Here is a 15,017-nt window from a genome sequence, read left to right as displayed (position 1 = left end):
ACAAGTCCCTTCTTTTTTGTGCAGTCTTCTCTTCTTACCTAACAAGTTCCTGAGGGGGCCTGAGGAGCAGCCATCTTACTGCACAGTCATTTGTCTTCCTCCCTGCACTTCCGTTCGGCAACAGGCTGCATCCAGGATTAGTTATCTTTTCATGTATTTGTTCCGTGGTCGGATCCTGGAGAGCAGAGGTCATGTCTTATTCATCTTGTGTCCCCCTTCGCACTTTGCCTGCTGTTCGGGGGGCATAGTGAGATAGTCTATAAATCTGTTGACAGATTGAACGACTGATTTATATGCTGCTAGAGCCAGAGGTAGATGGAATCTTGATTCGACTACAAAACTACAGAGAAAAAGACCTGTGTTCACCACATCATTTCTGAGAGATTGCTGATCTTCTCTGGACTAAATAATGTTGCTGAGGTCAAGATAAATACCTTCTGTGAAGCCCAGCCTCGCTACTGCTGTCATTTCTATTTCTAAGGGATTGAGTGAAGGCCGGAGGAATGTTGGTCTTAGCTGCCCAGCTCCCTGAGGAGATCATATCTTCTGACGCAGGCTCTGTAAAAGGGAACAGGTGCAGAGGTGGGGGAAAGCGATCATGGGATGAGGGAGCAGGTGTCAGTCTTCAGAGGCTCCGCCCCAGGCAAAGAGCCAGAGCCCTAGGGACCTGCCACTGACTCTGTGATGTTCCCAGGCTTTAATAGATTTTGTTTGCAGCCCTCTGTTAGTTTTGGGAATTCCTGTCTACTTTCTGGAACCCCTCATAACCCAGCACACACAACATGGAGAGCAGAGAGGATGAGAGGTCAAAAATAGATTACTTTGGGTGCTCAAACACCCTCCTTAAAAGGCTGCTCTGGTTCAGAAGACTCGGTGACTAATTTTGCAAATGCCTTGCAATCCATTCGAACCAGGAGATTTGTTCCTTTGTGACTCGTGCCCACAAACAACTTTCAAATAGGGAGACCCAGTGACTTGCTCAGCCTTTCAGATGCTTCTAGCCTGTCACCAGTCACAAATGTCACAATGTTAATGAAGGGGAAGGGTGAAAAAGTGTTGTTGGTAATAGACGAGTAAAACAGGAGGTGGTAGTTGGAGCAGAGAAGGAAGGACGCAGACCTGAGGCGAGTAAGAGGTCAAAAGGGGGCTCGGGAAAGGAGTGTAGCCAAATTTGTGACTGCACGGGCCACCCAGTGTCTCGCCCTCCACGCAGTCAGCCTGAGGCGAGGAGGCGGGGCTCGGTTTGAGTCTCCGCTCGCCCTTCCTAGAAGACCCCGCCCTCAGATGATCCCGCCCCACTGCGAGGAGTCTTTCAGCCCAGGCCCCGCCTCCGAGCCCAGAGACTCCGCCCTGCACCCAAATCCCGGAAGCGAGAGTTGCTCCGCCTCTTCCGAGCCGGGTCGCGACCTTGAGGCTGGGAGTCGGGTTTCGGAGCGTGCCGGGCCTTCGCCCGCCCTGCAGCCCCCTTTCTCGCCATGGCCGCGGCCCGGAACCTGCGCACCGCGCTCATATTCGGAGGTTTCATCTCTATGGTCGGCGCCGCCTTCTACCCTATCTACTTCCGGCCCCTTCTGCGGCTGGAAGAATACCGTGAGTGACCTCTGACCCCGCGCAGTGGCTGCTCTCAGCGCTACCCCGAAGTCTTTAAGCCCCCCTAACTGTTCAAGGAGTACTGAGGAAGGAGGTGGACTTAGGAGTGAGGCTACCCAGGGTCCAGGCTCGCCCAGTGCAGCCCGGTGATCTCGGACAAGTGGCCCCACCTCCGACCTTCAATGTTAAGAGTCTAAATAATCAGTTGCAGGATCAGCCACAGAACTGGAGCATCTTAGGGGTCACAGAGGTGATGTGTATGAAAGCAGCCTGCACACAGGAGGTCAACACTAACACTAGTTCACACACAGTTAATATATACTGAATATTTAATGTGTCGGGTTAGGCATATATCGAATCATTGAATTTGCACAGCCTTCCCTTGAGGTAGGTACTACCCATTTTACAGATGGAGGTCACACAGCTAGTAAGTGGTGAGGGAAATGTTCCAACCCAGTCTTCTGCCTGCAGAGCCCTCCCCTCCATTCACCCAGGCTGAGATGGTACCTTAGTGGGAGCCTTGATCATCCTGAGTTGAAAGGTGTTTTTATGGTGCATCATTGCCGTCCCCTAAGATGTCTTGGAGCGGAAATATTTCAAAGCTAAACTGTTAACCTGGGTTTTGAGTTTTTCCTCAAATCGTTTTTTTAGATTCTGCTGGTTTCCTTCGTTTTAAGCTGGTTGCTCACATGACAATGGTGAATGCCGGGGGAGTCATTTTTCTCCTTAATCATTCAGGTCCTATCATTCTAAAAGCCAAACTCTCCTTCCTGGAGACCTATACCTCAGCAAGGATTAGCACTTTGATACATCTGAAGCCATCTGTCAGAGAGGAGAGATGAGGCATTAGAGGATCATTTTGTTCTCCAGGAACCTGAACCATCTTGAAGATGGAAGAGGGCCAGCCCAGCCCCCTGGGGAATATTAGCCAGAGCTGAAGCTTGGCGGTTTGACGCTTCATGTAAATGCTCTGACCATCTCTAGTGCTGTAGCTCTTGGGTTCCAGAGGCAACGCAGTTTAAAGTACACACACGAATCCCCTGGCAGCAGCTTTTTACCAGCTCAGACTGAGACGGTCTCTGTGCTTCCTGCCTACAAGTCCTAATGCATACGCCGTGTGTCGAAGGAACATGGGCTGTGTAGGGTCCTGCAGAATTTGTCTCCATCCTTTTCCCTTGCTGGATCCATGCCCCGGGCTATTTTATTACAGCTTCTGGAGTTGGACTCGAGACAGAAAGATCTGCTGTGGGTTCTCTTCGAAAACTCCCAGTTCTGAAAACAGGGGTATGGTTCTTAGCCAGTGTGCTATCTATCTGGAGATGGTTTTGCTTGTCACAGCTAAGGGACAGAAGGGGAGGTGAGTAGGTTATTAGTATCTACTAGATAGGATCCAGGATAAATTTTCCACGATGCACAGAAGTCACCTGTGAGGAAGCATCAAAGTGCGAGGGCTGCCCAGCTCGTAATCAGCGAGTCAAGAGGAGACATGGCTTCCAGGAATACTCCCCAGTCTTTGGCTGACCACGTTGCTTTAGACGGGCAGGTCAGGCTCCAAGGTTGTCCATACCTGCTTACCTTTTAGCTTACTAAAATAATTCAGCCAACTTTAACCAAAAGTTGTAACTAAATCTTTCAAGAAAGTCATACTAAACAGCTAATTTTTATCTGAAGTTATTTTTAACACCCTTCCAAGCACTTCAACTCTACAAAGCCATTTAGTGCTCATAATAACCCTTTATGGTAGCTGTTAGCTGAATGACATATAGACAGGGTATTTCCTCACTCTGAACCTTGCCCCCCCCCACCCCCTAGGCTGTGGTGATGGTGTTTACTGAACTGAATTTACAGGCTTAGGGTGAATTAAGTGGAGCATTACTTGTAAAAGTCTCTAGTACAGTCTCATATGAGGAATTGTACAAAAAGCACTTTTAAAAGAGGGCTTTGGTGAGGGACGAGCTATAAGCAGTTGTGTGCCTAAGGCCAGCGACCCGGCCCTAAGCATGTCCAGCTGGCTCAACGTATGCTCAGGAACTGGGAGCCTGCTGTGCAGGTGAGCTTCTCAGCCCATTCAATCCTCAGTATTTATAGTATTTCACTGCTTTCCTTTCATATACTCAGCCTGGATTTTAGCTGTCACTTGGGTCTGGTACAGTTTAGATGTGGGGCAGAGCTGGGCTGACCCCAGCCTCGTCCCCTGCCACCCTTCTCACTCCGTCCTGGCCATGTGCATCTTGTGTAGTGTTTTAGCCCAAGCATTCTCTGCCCCTTTACTCACTAACATCACTGTTTATCTTTACTCACCAACTCTTCGTCTTTCCCATGCGCCCCTCGTGCTTTTCTTGTGTGCATTATTATTTTCTTTTTCTTAAAGCTGAAAAGAAATATGTGCTGTTGAGAGGGTGCATGTATGGTAGTTTATGTGTGTCGGTTTCGGAGGACAACTCTGGAGTCATATCTCCCCTGTTTTAACATAGGCTGTGGGGGTTGGATTTAGGTCATTAGGCTTGCATGGTAAGTGCTTTCCTGGCTGAGCTGTCTTGCTGGCCCCAGTTGAGGTCTTTCTGAAATACACCTGGTACTAGTTCTTTGGTGAGAATTTGTAATAGGAACCTGTTTTGGTTTGTTAGGAAATGTGGAGCCCTCTGGGTCGTTGGCACTGGTCCTGCCATTTGTCCTTCAAGGGCAGTCATCTGGCTTGCTTAATTAAAACCCTGCAGTTACCCACTGCTACCCTCAGAGTCCAGCCAGTGGAGGTTATTGAAGTATTTTAACAAGGTGACTAGATTCACTGTGGGCCAGCTTCAGTACCACTGTGGGGAAGAGGGACCTGAGGGGAAAGAAAGAGGCAGAAAGATTGGTAATGAAAAGCACTCTCATTTTTTGGCATCAGGAAATGGTACCCAGCCTGTTTCAGAACACTTAAGGGACTGGGACTGGTACACAAGGACGTGTGACTGATGAGCCTTGTCTTAGTGTTCTGTCGCTGTAAAGAGACACCATGGCCATGGCGACTCTTTTGAAAGAAAGCATTTAATTGGAACTTGATGACAATTTCAGAAATCTAGTCCATTTTCATTGTGGCAGGGAACATGGCAGCACACAGACAGATATGGTGTTGAAGAAGTAGCTAAGAGTTCTACATCTGGATCTGTAGGCAGCAGGAAGGAAAGCCACTGAGCCTGGCTTGGACTTTTGAAACCTCAGTACCCTCCCCCTAGAGGCGTGTGCCACACCTACTCCAACCAAGGCCACACCCCCTAATTCTTTCAAATAGGGCCACCTTCTGGTGACCAAGCACTTAATGGCTCCCATCTCCCTAACTCCTGTAACTAGAAGGTGGTCCTGGTGATGGTGACGGCCAATTGGAAGTCAGCAGTTTAAGGGATGAGAATGAATAGGTACCATTTTGGACAATTGGAGGGTTGGGCAGTGTGCACTGAAGCTTTGGCCGGTGATCCAGGATAGGAAGACATAGTGAGTGCCTAGAACACCAGCATGGGAAGGACTGATAAGTGGTCAGCAGGGAAAAGCCCTCAGAGGAGTCTCAGGTGGAGTGGACACAGGCTTAAAGTTAAGAGATCCCCATAGCATCAGGAAGACAGCTCTGAATAGAAGGGATGTGGCCTCCAGCTAGGTTGCTTGGAAATAGTAGAGATGAGTGGAAGTATCCATTAGACTATGAAGAGATGATAAAAATAAACATGGTTAATGCTTTCAGTGGTTTGAACAAGAAGTGAGCAAGAAGATTGCTACAGATCACAGAGTAAGTGAATGGTCTGTTAAATGGACTTGTCTATTGGTAGGAGCACGGCCACCCTTGAAACAGGCTGAGGGACTAAGAGTAGTCTTGCTTCTTGCTTTTAGTTTGGGCTGGGAGCCATGGGAACACCAGGAGAGTCCAGTAAATTGAAGTGCTGGAGAGAGGCCAGTCTATAGAGGGAGGTAACCATAGGCTCCAGAGCTCAGGGAGACACAGCCTTGGGCAGTCAAAGCACCTGTTCCCACAACTTAGAAAGGATAGGTATGGTCCTGGCATGGTGAGGTGTGCATAGTAGGTCACAGCTTCTGTTGTCTGACACAGAATGGCAATCCCTCTCTGTAAGTGAAGTACATTGTCCAAGTGTTATCTACTAACTGCCCTCTGATGAGGCTGATGAGAGGGCTCCCCAGCTACTCACTGCCAAACCTGCTGACCCAAGTTTGATGCTGCATGGTAGAAGGAAAGAACCACAGGATGTCAGGGAGAGTCCAGCAGCTTTCAGGTAGGGAGCTGTCCTACCTCATTCATAGGGAGAATAAACATCAGATGGAATGCTTACGAGAAGGGTTTGTATTAATATAAGTAGTGGTTCAGTAGCCCAGGGAGAGGTGGTTCTCGTCAGTGCTGAGGTGGGCAGTCCATCCTGGAATGCTCTTTGCTGGGCTCCTGTGACTCTCCCTCCCCCGAGCTGTTGGTTTACTTCTGCTCTCGGCTGCGTTTTAATTCCCCGGTGCCTCTGACCACCCTGTGTACATTTGTTATTCATTCAGATCTGGCTGTTCCAGGGAGTGGGCCACAGTTCTTAGTGTCAGGTCCCTCAGGCCAGCTTGCTTGTGGGAGTTAGGGCCGGGCAGAGAGTGTAGGACTGAGCAGGCCCCATGATTTCCGCTCCAGTAGGATAAGCTCCAGTAGACAGCGGGAATGAGAAGGAAGACTCCCTGTCAAACAGAGCAAAAGAGAGCCCAGTGATAGCTATGTAGCAGACCACTGTGACAAGTGTGTCTTAGTGCACTTCCTTTTGACATTGAGCGTGATCTTCAGCTCTCCCACTGACTTGTCAAGACTTGAGTAACAGTTGTTCACTGGAGTGAGATCAAGGTCAATCCATCCACGATAGCTCAAGTCCTGTTCTAATTCTTGGGGAGGTAGCAGTTAGCCTTGGGGCCTGATGGTCTGAAACCACAGTTCTGCTGTGCTTCTGGAGGGAGCCCCGGCATTGCTTTTTCTCTTTTTCCCTCGTGCCTGCTGGTGGGGTTTGTCTGAGTACTTAGTGGATCATACCTTGAAGCCTGACATGTCTTTATATCCTACAAGCAGTACAGTTCGGGGTCTGGCTCTGTAAAAATAGCATGTATTTCGGGCATCCAACTCAAATAATGAAGTAGGATGGAGTAAGAGCTTTTTTTTTTTTTTTTTTTTTTATCTTGATCTTTCCTAGTTTTAGTTCGATAGACAGAAATACAACATCATGGGTTGTTACCAGAAAGGCCAGACTCATTTGTTCTTGACATTGGCCACCTTGTCCAGTGTCACTGCATGACACAGATCCTGACTTCCTGACCTCGTCCACTTAATGCCCTGTCAGGGTGCCTGTAAGAAAGTGAAGTTGCAGAGCGACAGGGTGAATGGTTACATGGGTGAGCTGGAGGAGACCTGATTCTCCTGCTTCTCGCCTGTGTTCTCTCTGCTGTGCCTTGCTGCCCCCAGTTGAAATTGTATTGTATATCTGATAGAATGAGATTACCAGAAATCACTTGATGTGCAAAATGCCTTTCTTGTAAGGGCATTTCCCCTATCACATCCCAGGTACTTAGAATATGCTTTTCACACCATTCACCATGTAATTGAGCAGAATGCAGAGACAGTCTGAAGTCCTGTTTCCTAACTGGCCCTTTACAGCTCTCTGAATCCAGTCTGCTTTTGATGAGTGTAGATGTGTTTACAGTACAAAGAGCAGTGATGGAAGGTGCCACTAGTCTCCAGCTCAGGTGAGCTGCAACAGTGGTGTGGCTCACACCAACAGTTCCCTCACTGCCCACTCTGAAATGGTACCTTTGATCTCAGCCATCTGTTTCCCACTGTGGTTCTGTCCTCCTGGCCAGCTGCTTCACAAACCTGCTATTCCATGTCTGGTGCCCCACCCCCATCCCCTGCCAGCTTCTTCACATTTGCTATTCCATGTCCGGTGGACCCCCATCCTCTGCCAGCTGCTTCACACCTGCTATTCCATGTCCGGTGGACCCCCATCCTCTGCCAGCTGCTTCACACCTGCTATTCCATGTCTGGTGTCCCCCATTCTCTGCCAGCTGCTTCACACCTGCTATTCCATGTTTGGTGTCCCCATCCTCTGCCAGCTGCTTCACACCTGCTATTCCATGTCTGGTGACCCCCATCCCCTGCCAGCTGCTTCACACCTGCTATTCCATGTCTGGTGCCCCCCCCCCCGCCAGCTGCTTCACACCTGCTATCCCATATCTGGTGTCCCCCATCCCCTGCCAGGTTCTTCACATTTGCTATTCCATGTCCGGTGGACCCCCATCCTCTGCCAGCTGCTTCACACCTGCTATTCCATGTCTGGTGTCCCCCATTCCTGCCATGTTCACACCTGCTATTCCGTGTCTGGTGACCCCCCATCCCCTGCCAGCTGCTTCACACCTGCTATTCCATGTCTGGTGACCCCCCATCCCCTGCCATCTGCTTCACACCTGCTCCTACAGCTGTGTGTTCTCCTCAGTCTGAGTTTTAGTCACCATTCTGTCCCTGTGTCCTCTTGGATTTATGACCATTTGGTATCCCTGGTCACTGTTTCCCACTTGGTGTTTGTAGTTCCCAGCTGCTCCAGTGCACTTTGGGTTCTGGACTCTCCTGTAAATGGACTGCAGAGCCTAGGCAGCAGCAGCAGCAGAATGGAACTGCCAAGGAAGTCCTTACATCTGACCAGCTATTTGTAAACAGGTAGACACTCGAACAGCCATCCTGGAATGGCGTGTGTTATTGGACTTTCTTATCTGGCTCTTTTGCAGTTGCACTTTTTTTTTTTAATTAAGAGAAAGCTCAAGTGACAGAAAAGATCCAAGGATAGAAGCACAAACCCTCGTGTCCTTCACCTGGGTTTGCTGGTCGTTAACAGCCACCGCGTTTGCTCTCCTTCCATACTCACTAGATTGCAGTCATCACCATTATTTTGTGAGCCATTTAAAAGTGGGTTGAAGGCATTATGAGCTTTTATTCCTAAGTACTTGAGCCTGTTTTTGCTAAGAACAGGGACATTCTTTTACCTAATCACAGTATAGTTAAGAATTCAGGAAATTTAATATTGATACAGCACAGCTGTCTAGTACAGAGACCATATCCAAATGTTGCCATTTGTCCCAATTACGCCAGGTTGTGACTTGCCTTTTCTTCGACTGCCGATTGTGGAAGGAGATGGGGAGGGAAATGAGGTCTGGCTTTTCTCCGCAGGCTTGTCTGCTGGTGCTTCATTAGAGCATCCTCAGAAAAGCACTTGGGAGTCTGCGTTTGTGTGATGGTCAGGGTTAAATACAGCACCAGGTCCCACAACAGATTTATCTCCCACTGCAAACCTTTGCTCATTCTCAGACTTAAAGTTAGGAAGATTCTTTTACTACCACACAAAGTCAGCCTACCTGCATGTATAAACAGCTTTAATAACATTCCATGGCCCTTTGACTAGAGAGAACTATCCTGTTAAAACTACAAATCAAATCTCAGCCTTAGCACCAGGGGGCAGAGTTGAGCTTGCTGGGATCCTGGAGTGGGGAATTTTCTAACTCTGGGCCTGCAGTTGGGTTTTAGGCATTTTACATGCAAACTTGCTCACCCCTCAAGTCAGTAGTTAGCTTATTTGCCCACATAACTAAAGCTTCCTGCTGCCTCCCCTGTTTCCGTGAGGTTCATAGATGTTTGCTGTTCCTCCAGTGACAATGAAATAGAAACCTGTCAGCTTCATCAGGAAGACTATGTTAAATCCTGAAAGACTGGTTTCTGTTTTCCCATTAGCAGATTCTGCATTCTCAAATAAAGTGTCTTTGTGTTATCTTCTGAATTTCCATAAGACTTCCTTGGCCTCGGAGTATTTATTAAAACATTAATGGATCAGAGAAGCAGGTGGATTTAGACAGGAGCTAATACCGGTTATCAGTCGTCAGGAATAGTTTAGCTTGCCTGTCCAGGCCAAGCCGCTGAGGTGGCTGTGTCAAGGCCCAGATTATGAGGAGCTTATAGCCTGCTTAGAACAAATCTCGAGCCCGTCCAGCCTCATTAGCAATTAGCAGGAAGGTGTGGAGACAGGGATTCCTCACTCACATGGTTCTTCACTGCATGACAAGGTCGCAGCACAATTAGGCATTCTGTCCCTACCACCCAGCTAGCAGCTTCCTCCCAGGGATGCCTGGCAGTCTGCCAGCATCTTGGGCTCTGCAGTGGTACCTGCTTCTTAGAGAATGGGTTTGGCACATTAGGATGGCCAAGTTTCTTTTGCGCATCTAGAATGCTTCATAACAATTATTTTTCAAACTTTACTTCTTCCTGCCTTCACAATAGTAGAGATTTCTTAGGTCTGAAAAAATCTATTTTTGTTCTTGGCAAGACTCACGACAGTGTGATGTTTTGCGGGCTGGGCACTAAGTACTAGTTTGAGACATCCATACTTTGAGACTTCCCTGTCGAAATTGTGGGGCTCAGATCTGCAGAGTGTGATGTCTTCTAGAATGAGAACACACCTGTGTTGTTTCGTGTCATTGTCCCCTTGACTTAGAGAAGGTCTGTTGGCATGTGCGGGTCCATAACATGGGTGCGCGGTTTACCTGCTAGTTGGAGAGAGGCACTGTGAACCCACTAGGCCAGTGGAAATAGGTAGCCCACTGGGACTTGTCTTCTCCCTGTCGGTCTTAGAAGTAGACATCAAGATTCCCACAGCCCCATCACCCGATAAAGTTAGTATTGATGATAAAGTTAGTATTGATGATAAAGTTAGTATTGGTAACACTATCAGGTAAGTCATTTAGGACTGACTTTCTGTTTCAACACCAGTTTGAAGGAAGTTTGGTGACTATCAGAGTTGGTGGAACCCTGTTCCTGTTCTTGCTGCAGGCCTGTGAAGGAGGCAGACTGACCTAATAGCAATGAGAGCTGAGAGTGGCTGTAAGAGGCAGTCGGTCTATTAAAACAAAGGCCTGATTACTGCATTTAATCACTGCAACTTAGGAGTCAACATCCTTGGCGCCAAGTCTTTCTTCTAAAAAGCCACCATTTGTCAAGACACTTAAGATAATAATTCTTTGTTGTCACAGGCTTCAGGTTTCTTCCAAACCACTTAGAAAGATGTGACGGAGAACTTGAAGCCCACACTCATAAAATGCTTGATTTCTCCTGGCCTCTGCCTGTTGTGCATCTCCAGAGTGCCAGGCTTAGCTGCTGCAGCTACAGCAAGCTCACTAATTGGCACGGCACCTGCAATCAATTAGGGAAGCTTCAATTACCCAAACCAAAGCCACCCACCCAAAGATTAATTTTCTGCTCTATTTCCTATCAAAAACATAGCATATTTAGCTTGGAGCCCAGTCCTTCAGTGGAGTGTTTTTAGCCACCGTTTTCCTGATAACGGTGCCTGTCCCTTCTTTGCGGCAGCGCTCCCCTTGTAATGTCGTCACAGCCACCAGCTCTTCAAAACTGTTCTTTCTGTTGTGTGTGTCCTTCTAAAATGCTGAGATCACAGGGAAAAGACGTTGGTTGAGAGCTTTTTGTTTGAAGTGTGGCTTTTTTTTATATCTAGGATCTATCTTCTACAACCTAAAAGCTTTAAGCAATGACATCCCTGAATTGAATCACACTCCAAAATACGCCTTGTAATTGGCCCATGTAAATAGAAAAAAGCAAAAAAATGCCCACACCTCCTTTCTAAAGAGTGTTTGTTCTGTTGTGTTTCTCAGAGAAGGAGCAGGCTGTAAATCGAGCTGGTATCGTCCAGGAAGATGTGCAGCCACCAGGTAAACTTAAAAATCCCAGACGATCCCTTCTGGGACACGTGGCATGAGTGTTTGCTTTGCTGTGGATTGGGGGTGGTTTTTCTCTCTGGAACCTGATATTGTTTATGATAGTTCCTGTCTTCAGGGCTATCCAAGACTTCATGCTAACATTTCAATACCTAGTACTTTTCACAGGATTTCTGGGTCCCTCTTTTATACTTGGTAAGTGGACATAAAATATAATTAAGTATGCAGCAGATCACGTGCTTTGCAGCCGCCCATCCCAAGCACTCTGTAAATACCACCCTCATGGGCAGATAGTGTTTATGGGTGAGCTTTGCTCTGGGATTCAGTTTCCTACAGAAGTTCTCAGAGCTGCCATCAGGGTTAAGTGGGATGTGCCTTTCTGATTATGAGAGGTTTTCTAACTTATTAATCAAACTTCTGGGGATGGGGATTTAGCTCAGTGGTAGAGTGCTTGCCTAGAAAGTGCAAGGCCCTGGGTTCGGTCCTCAGCTCCGAAAAAAGGAAAGAAAAAACAAACAAAAACAAACAAACAAAAACAAACAAACAAAACCAAACTTCTGCAGTCTGGGGGTCTAGGGTAGGTCCATTTCTTCCTGGTAGGGAATAGTTCCTAAGTCTTTAAAAACCCTCATAGCTGCCGTGGCTGCCTTGTCGCAGGGTTGCAGTGGCTCCATCTCAGGGTCTCAGCCCATGGAAATTGCATGGCTCAGTTTCCACATCATCCTGTTTGTGTGGGATCAAGGGGGTGTGCTCAGTCATTTAACAGTGAATTCTGATGGGGCATTTGTGTTTCTGTCCATAGGGTTGAAAGTGTGGTCTGATCCGTTTGGCAGGAAATGAGGCTGTCAGCAAGTCTGATGAGGAAAGTGGACGTCTTCATCCTGTGCACTCTGCAGTGGGGACAATAGATGGCTCACTGTGGCAGCTTGGCTGAGAGGGAACTCTCATGCTGCTAGCCAGAGCCCTTGTGATAGAGACTGTGTGCAAAGACAGTGCTTCCCTTAAGTCCCTGGAGAACCTGAACAGATGACACCATTAAGAAGTACCTTGTGGTTCCATTGACTTTGCAGGAGCAGAGCCAGCCTGCAAGGCTGTCTGCGGATCTGCAGCTCATGCAGTCTTTATCACGAACCAGCTGAGATGTGAACACCAGCAACCTGTGTCAAGGCCCTCGGCTGCTTTGACACCTTCTGAATAAGCGATTTTAGTGCAGACGGCCCAGCCTCACTGCCTCCAATGGCTCTTTGAGGATGTTTCGGTTGATAAAGCTGTTTGAAAACAGGATCCTTGGCACTGCTCGGGAATGTACACTGCTCATCTCATCGAAAGTCACCGTGTGTGGAAGTAAATAGAAGCAAGTCACTCTAGACTGTACCACACACAGTTGAATCCTGCGTGAGCCTGCAGATATTAAAATGGTTTCTCTTAGTTTGCTGTTGTATACTGATTGTGTTTGTGTGTGTGTGTGTCTGTGTGTGTGTGTGTGTGTGTGTGTGTGTGTCTGTGTGTGTGTGTGTGTGTGTGTGTGTGTGTGTGTGTGTGTGTGTGTGTGTGTGTGTGTGGTGTGTGGTGTATGTGGTGTTTGTGTGTGTGTGTCTGTGTGTGTGTGTGTCTCTGTGTGTGTGTCTGTGTGTGTGTGTGTGTGTGTGTGTGTGTGTGTGTGTGTGTGTCTGTGTGTGTGTGTGTGTGTGTGTGTGTGTGTGTGTGTGTGTGTGTGTGTGTGTGTGTGTGTGTGTGTGTGTGTGTGTGTGTTTTTATTTAGGTAGATGGTGTTTGTTTGCTTTGGCTTTTGTTTTTTGAGATACTCTGTCAGACTAGTCAAGCCTTGAACTCCCAGAGATCCACCTGTCATTGCCTGGTAGAATTTTTTTGTAAATTGAATTCTGATGTGAAGAAGTAGTTCTATTGTCTAGATTCTATTTGAGTAGATTTCTATGTAGTGGTACTCAGCATACTTCTGTGACAGCTGTTGTATTAGTGTATTAGGGTTCTCCAGAGGAACAGAACTAATACACACATACACACATACATACATTATTAGAAGGACTTACAGGCTGTGGTCCACCTATTCCAACCATACCTGTCTTTCAATGGAAAGTCCAAGAATCTGATAGTCGTTCAGTCCTTAAGGCTGGATTAAATATGCACCAGAATCCTGAAAAAGTAGTCTGTAACGCCAGAGAGCAATGGCGGCAGGCAAAGAGCACATACCTCCTTACGTGTCCTTCATATAGGCTTCTACTAAAAGGCGTGGCCCAGACTGAAGGGATGGATCTTACCACCTCAGAAGATCCAGAATAAAAAGAACAAAAAAAAAAAAAAAAGGTGGGTCTCCCGCCTCAAACGATTCAGTTAAGAAAAATCCCTCACAGGTGTACCCAACCACTTGGGTTTTAGTTAATTCCAGTTAGAGTCAAGTCGAGGACTAAGAATGGCCACCACAGCTGTTAATGGAGTGCCAGTTATCCAGCAGGCTCCTCACCAGGAGTTGACAGCAGTGACCGTAAGAACCAGTTTCCTCTTGATGCTTTTATTTTCTCCCTCACGTGCTTCCATGTCTTTCCTTCTGTGTCTGTCTTTTGCCTTCCCCTCCCCCCATGTCTCCCCTTCTCCTTTGATCCTCTTTCATTTCTGGTGCTCTGCAGCCTCCTGGGACATGACTGGGTACTGAAGAGCCAGTCTGTTCTTAGCAGAAAGCCATGTGTTTCTGTAGCCTGTGTTTTCCTGAGGTGCTTGGTGGCATAATTTCATAATTGTCCACTTGGCATTTTCTTAACACGATGCTGGCCCAATTATGTAATGATTGGCAAACCGAAATGAGATTGATAGTTCTAAAACCAAAGTCATCATTTTGGGGAGACATTGCCTAACATATAACTGACTCTCAGTTAACAACCCAATAGAGGGAGCTGACTAATTAGTTGTGCATTGTCTACTGTTTTCCTTGGAGAGAGCACCAAGAAGTTATGTAATTTAAAGTCAAATCGTGCAGATGCTCAATTGAGCCTTATGACTGAGGTGAGTACATCTGTCTGGGAGGACTTCTGGGCTAAGGGACTATGGAAGCAGACTCAGCATCTCCTGAGTCGGATCTTTGTCCTGGGCCTACCTCTCCCTGCCTTCAGTATACCTTTTTTCAGAGATACAAGAGTTTTCCACCCTCAGTCACCTTGATGCTTGAAGCAGGAGCATTCTGTGTCTCAGACAATACTGCTGAGGGCTGCCCATGCCCCCGTGAGTTGTGAGAGATGCCCTACTAAGGATGGACGGAGGGCCTCAGGATCCAAGAGTCCTACTGTGCGCCCCTCTCCCAAGGACAGTGATGAAGCACTTTGCTTACAAGAGGCAGCTTAGATGCATTTAGGAAATGGGTCTGCCATTGACTAGATCCATTGGATTCTAATTTGGTGGTTTCCAGGGGAGGGTAATCATTTCCCAAGTGCTCTGAACAGCAGCACTTCCTACTGTCGCCTTTCTGGGACTAGAGACTTCCCCATTAGGGAAAATCAGATCATTACATCCTTAAACCTTTTGATCTCAGGATAGCTTTACACTCTTTTAAATATACTGTCTCAAGGCTGTAAGCAGGAGAACAGTGGAAGGTGGACCCAAGATCCTGCTTTACCCTCTGCGTGCACACTCACCATGACTCA

General features: G+C 47.4%; 1 protein-coding gene across 1 annotated transcript; it reads left to right on the top strand.

The window, feature by feature from the left end:
- Nucleotides 1-1,359: 1,359 nt before the first annotated feature.
- Smim20 (small integral membrane protein 20) lies at nt 1,360-12,792 on the top strand. Its single transcript, XM_032916590.1, has 3 exons — nt 1,360-1,590; nt 11,302-11,358; nt 12,167-12,792. Exons 1-3 carry the CDS (start codon nt 1,476-1,478, stop codon nt 12,202-12,204), a joined length of 210 nt encoding a protein of 69 aa, XP_032772481.1. The 5' UTR covers nt 1,360-1,475; the 3' UTR covers nt 12,205-12,792.
- The last annotated feature ends 2,225 nt before the right edge of the window (nt 12,793-15,017 follow it).

This window comes from Rattus rattus, chromosome 11 (genome assembly GCF_011064425.1).
Source record: "Rattus rattus isolate New Zealand chromosome 11, Rrattus_CSIRO_v1, whole genome shotgun sequence".
NCBI classification, from domain to species: Eukaryota; Metazoa; Chordata; class Mammalia; order Rodentia; family Muridae; genus Rattus; species Rattus rattus.
The sequence above is the reverse complement of the archived record's forward strand: the minus strand, read 5'-3'. Positions and strand labels throughout refer to the sequence as shown.

Excerpts from the sequence above, each read along its gene's own strand:
- Smim20 (XM_032916590.1), top strand. The coding sequence starts at position 1,476 with ATGGCCGCGGCCCGGAACCTGCGCACCGCGCTCATATTCGGAGGTTTC. Across the intron at positions 1,591-11,301 it reads TCTGCGGCTGGAAGAATACC|AGAAGGAGCAGGCTGTAAAT; the intron begins GTGAGTGACCTC and ends TGTGTTTCTCAG. Across the intron at positions 11,359-12,166 it reads GGAAGATGTGCAGCCACCAG|GGTTGAAAGTGTGGTCTGAT; the intron begins GTAAACTTAAAA and ends TTCTGTCCATAG.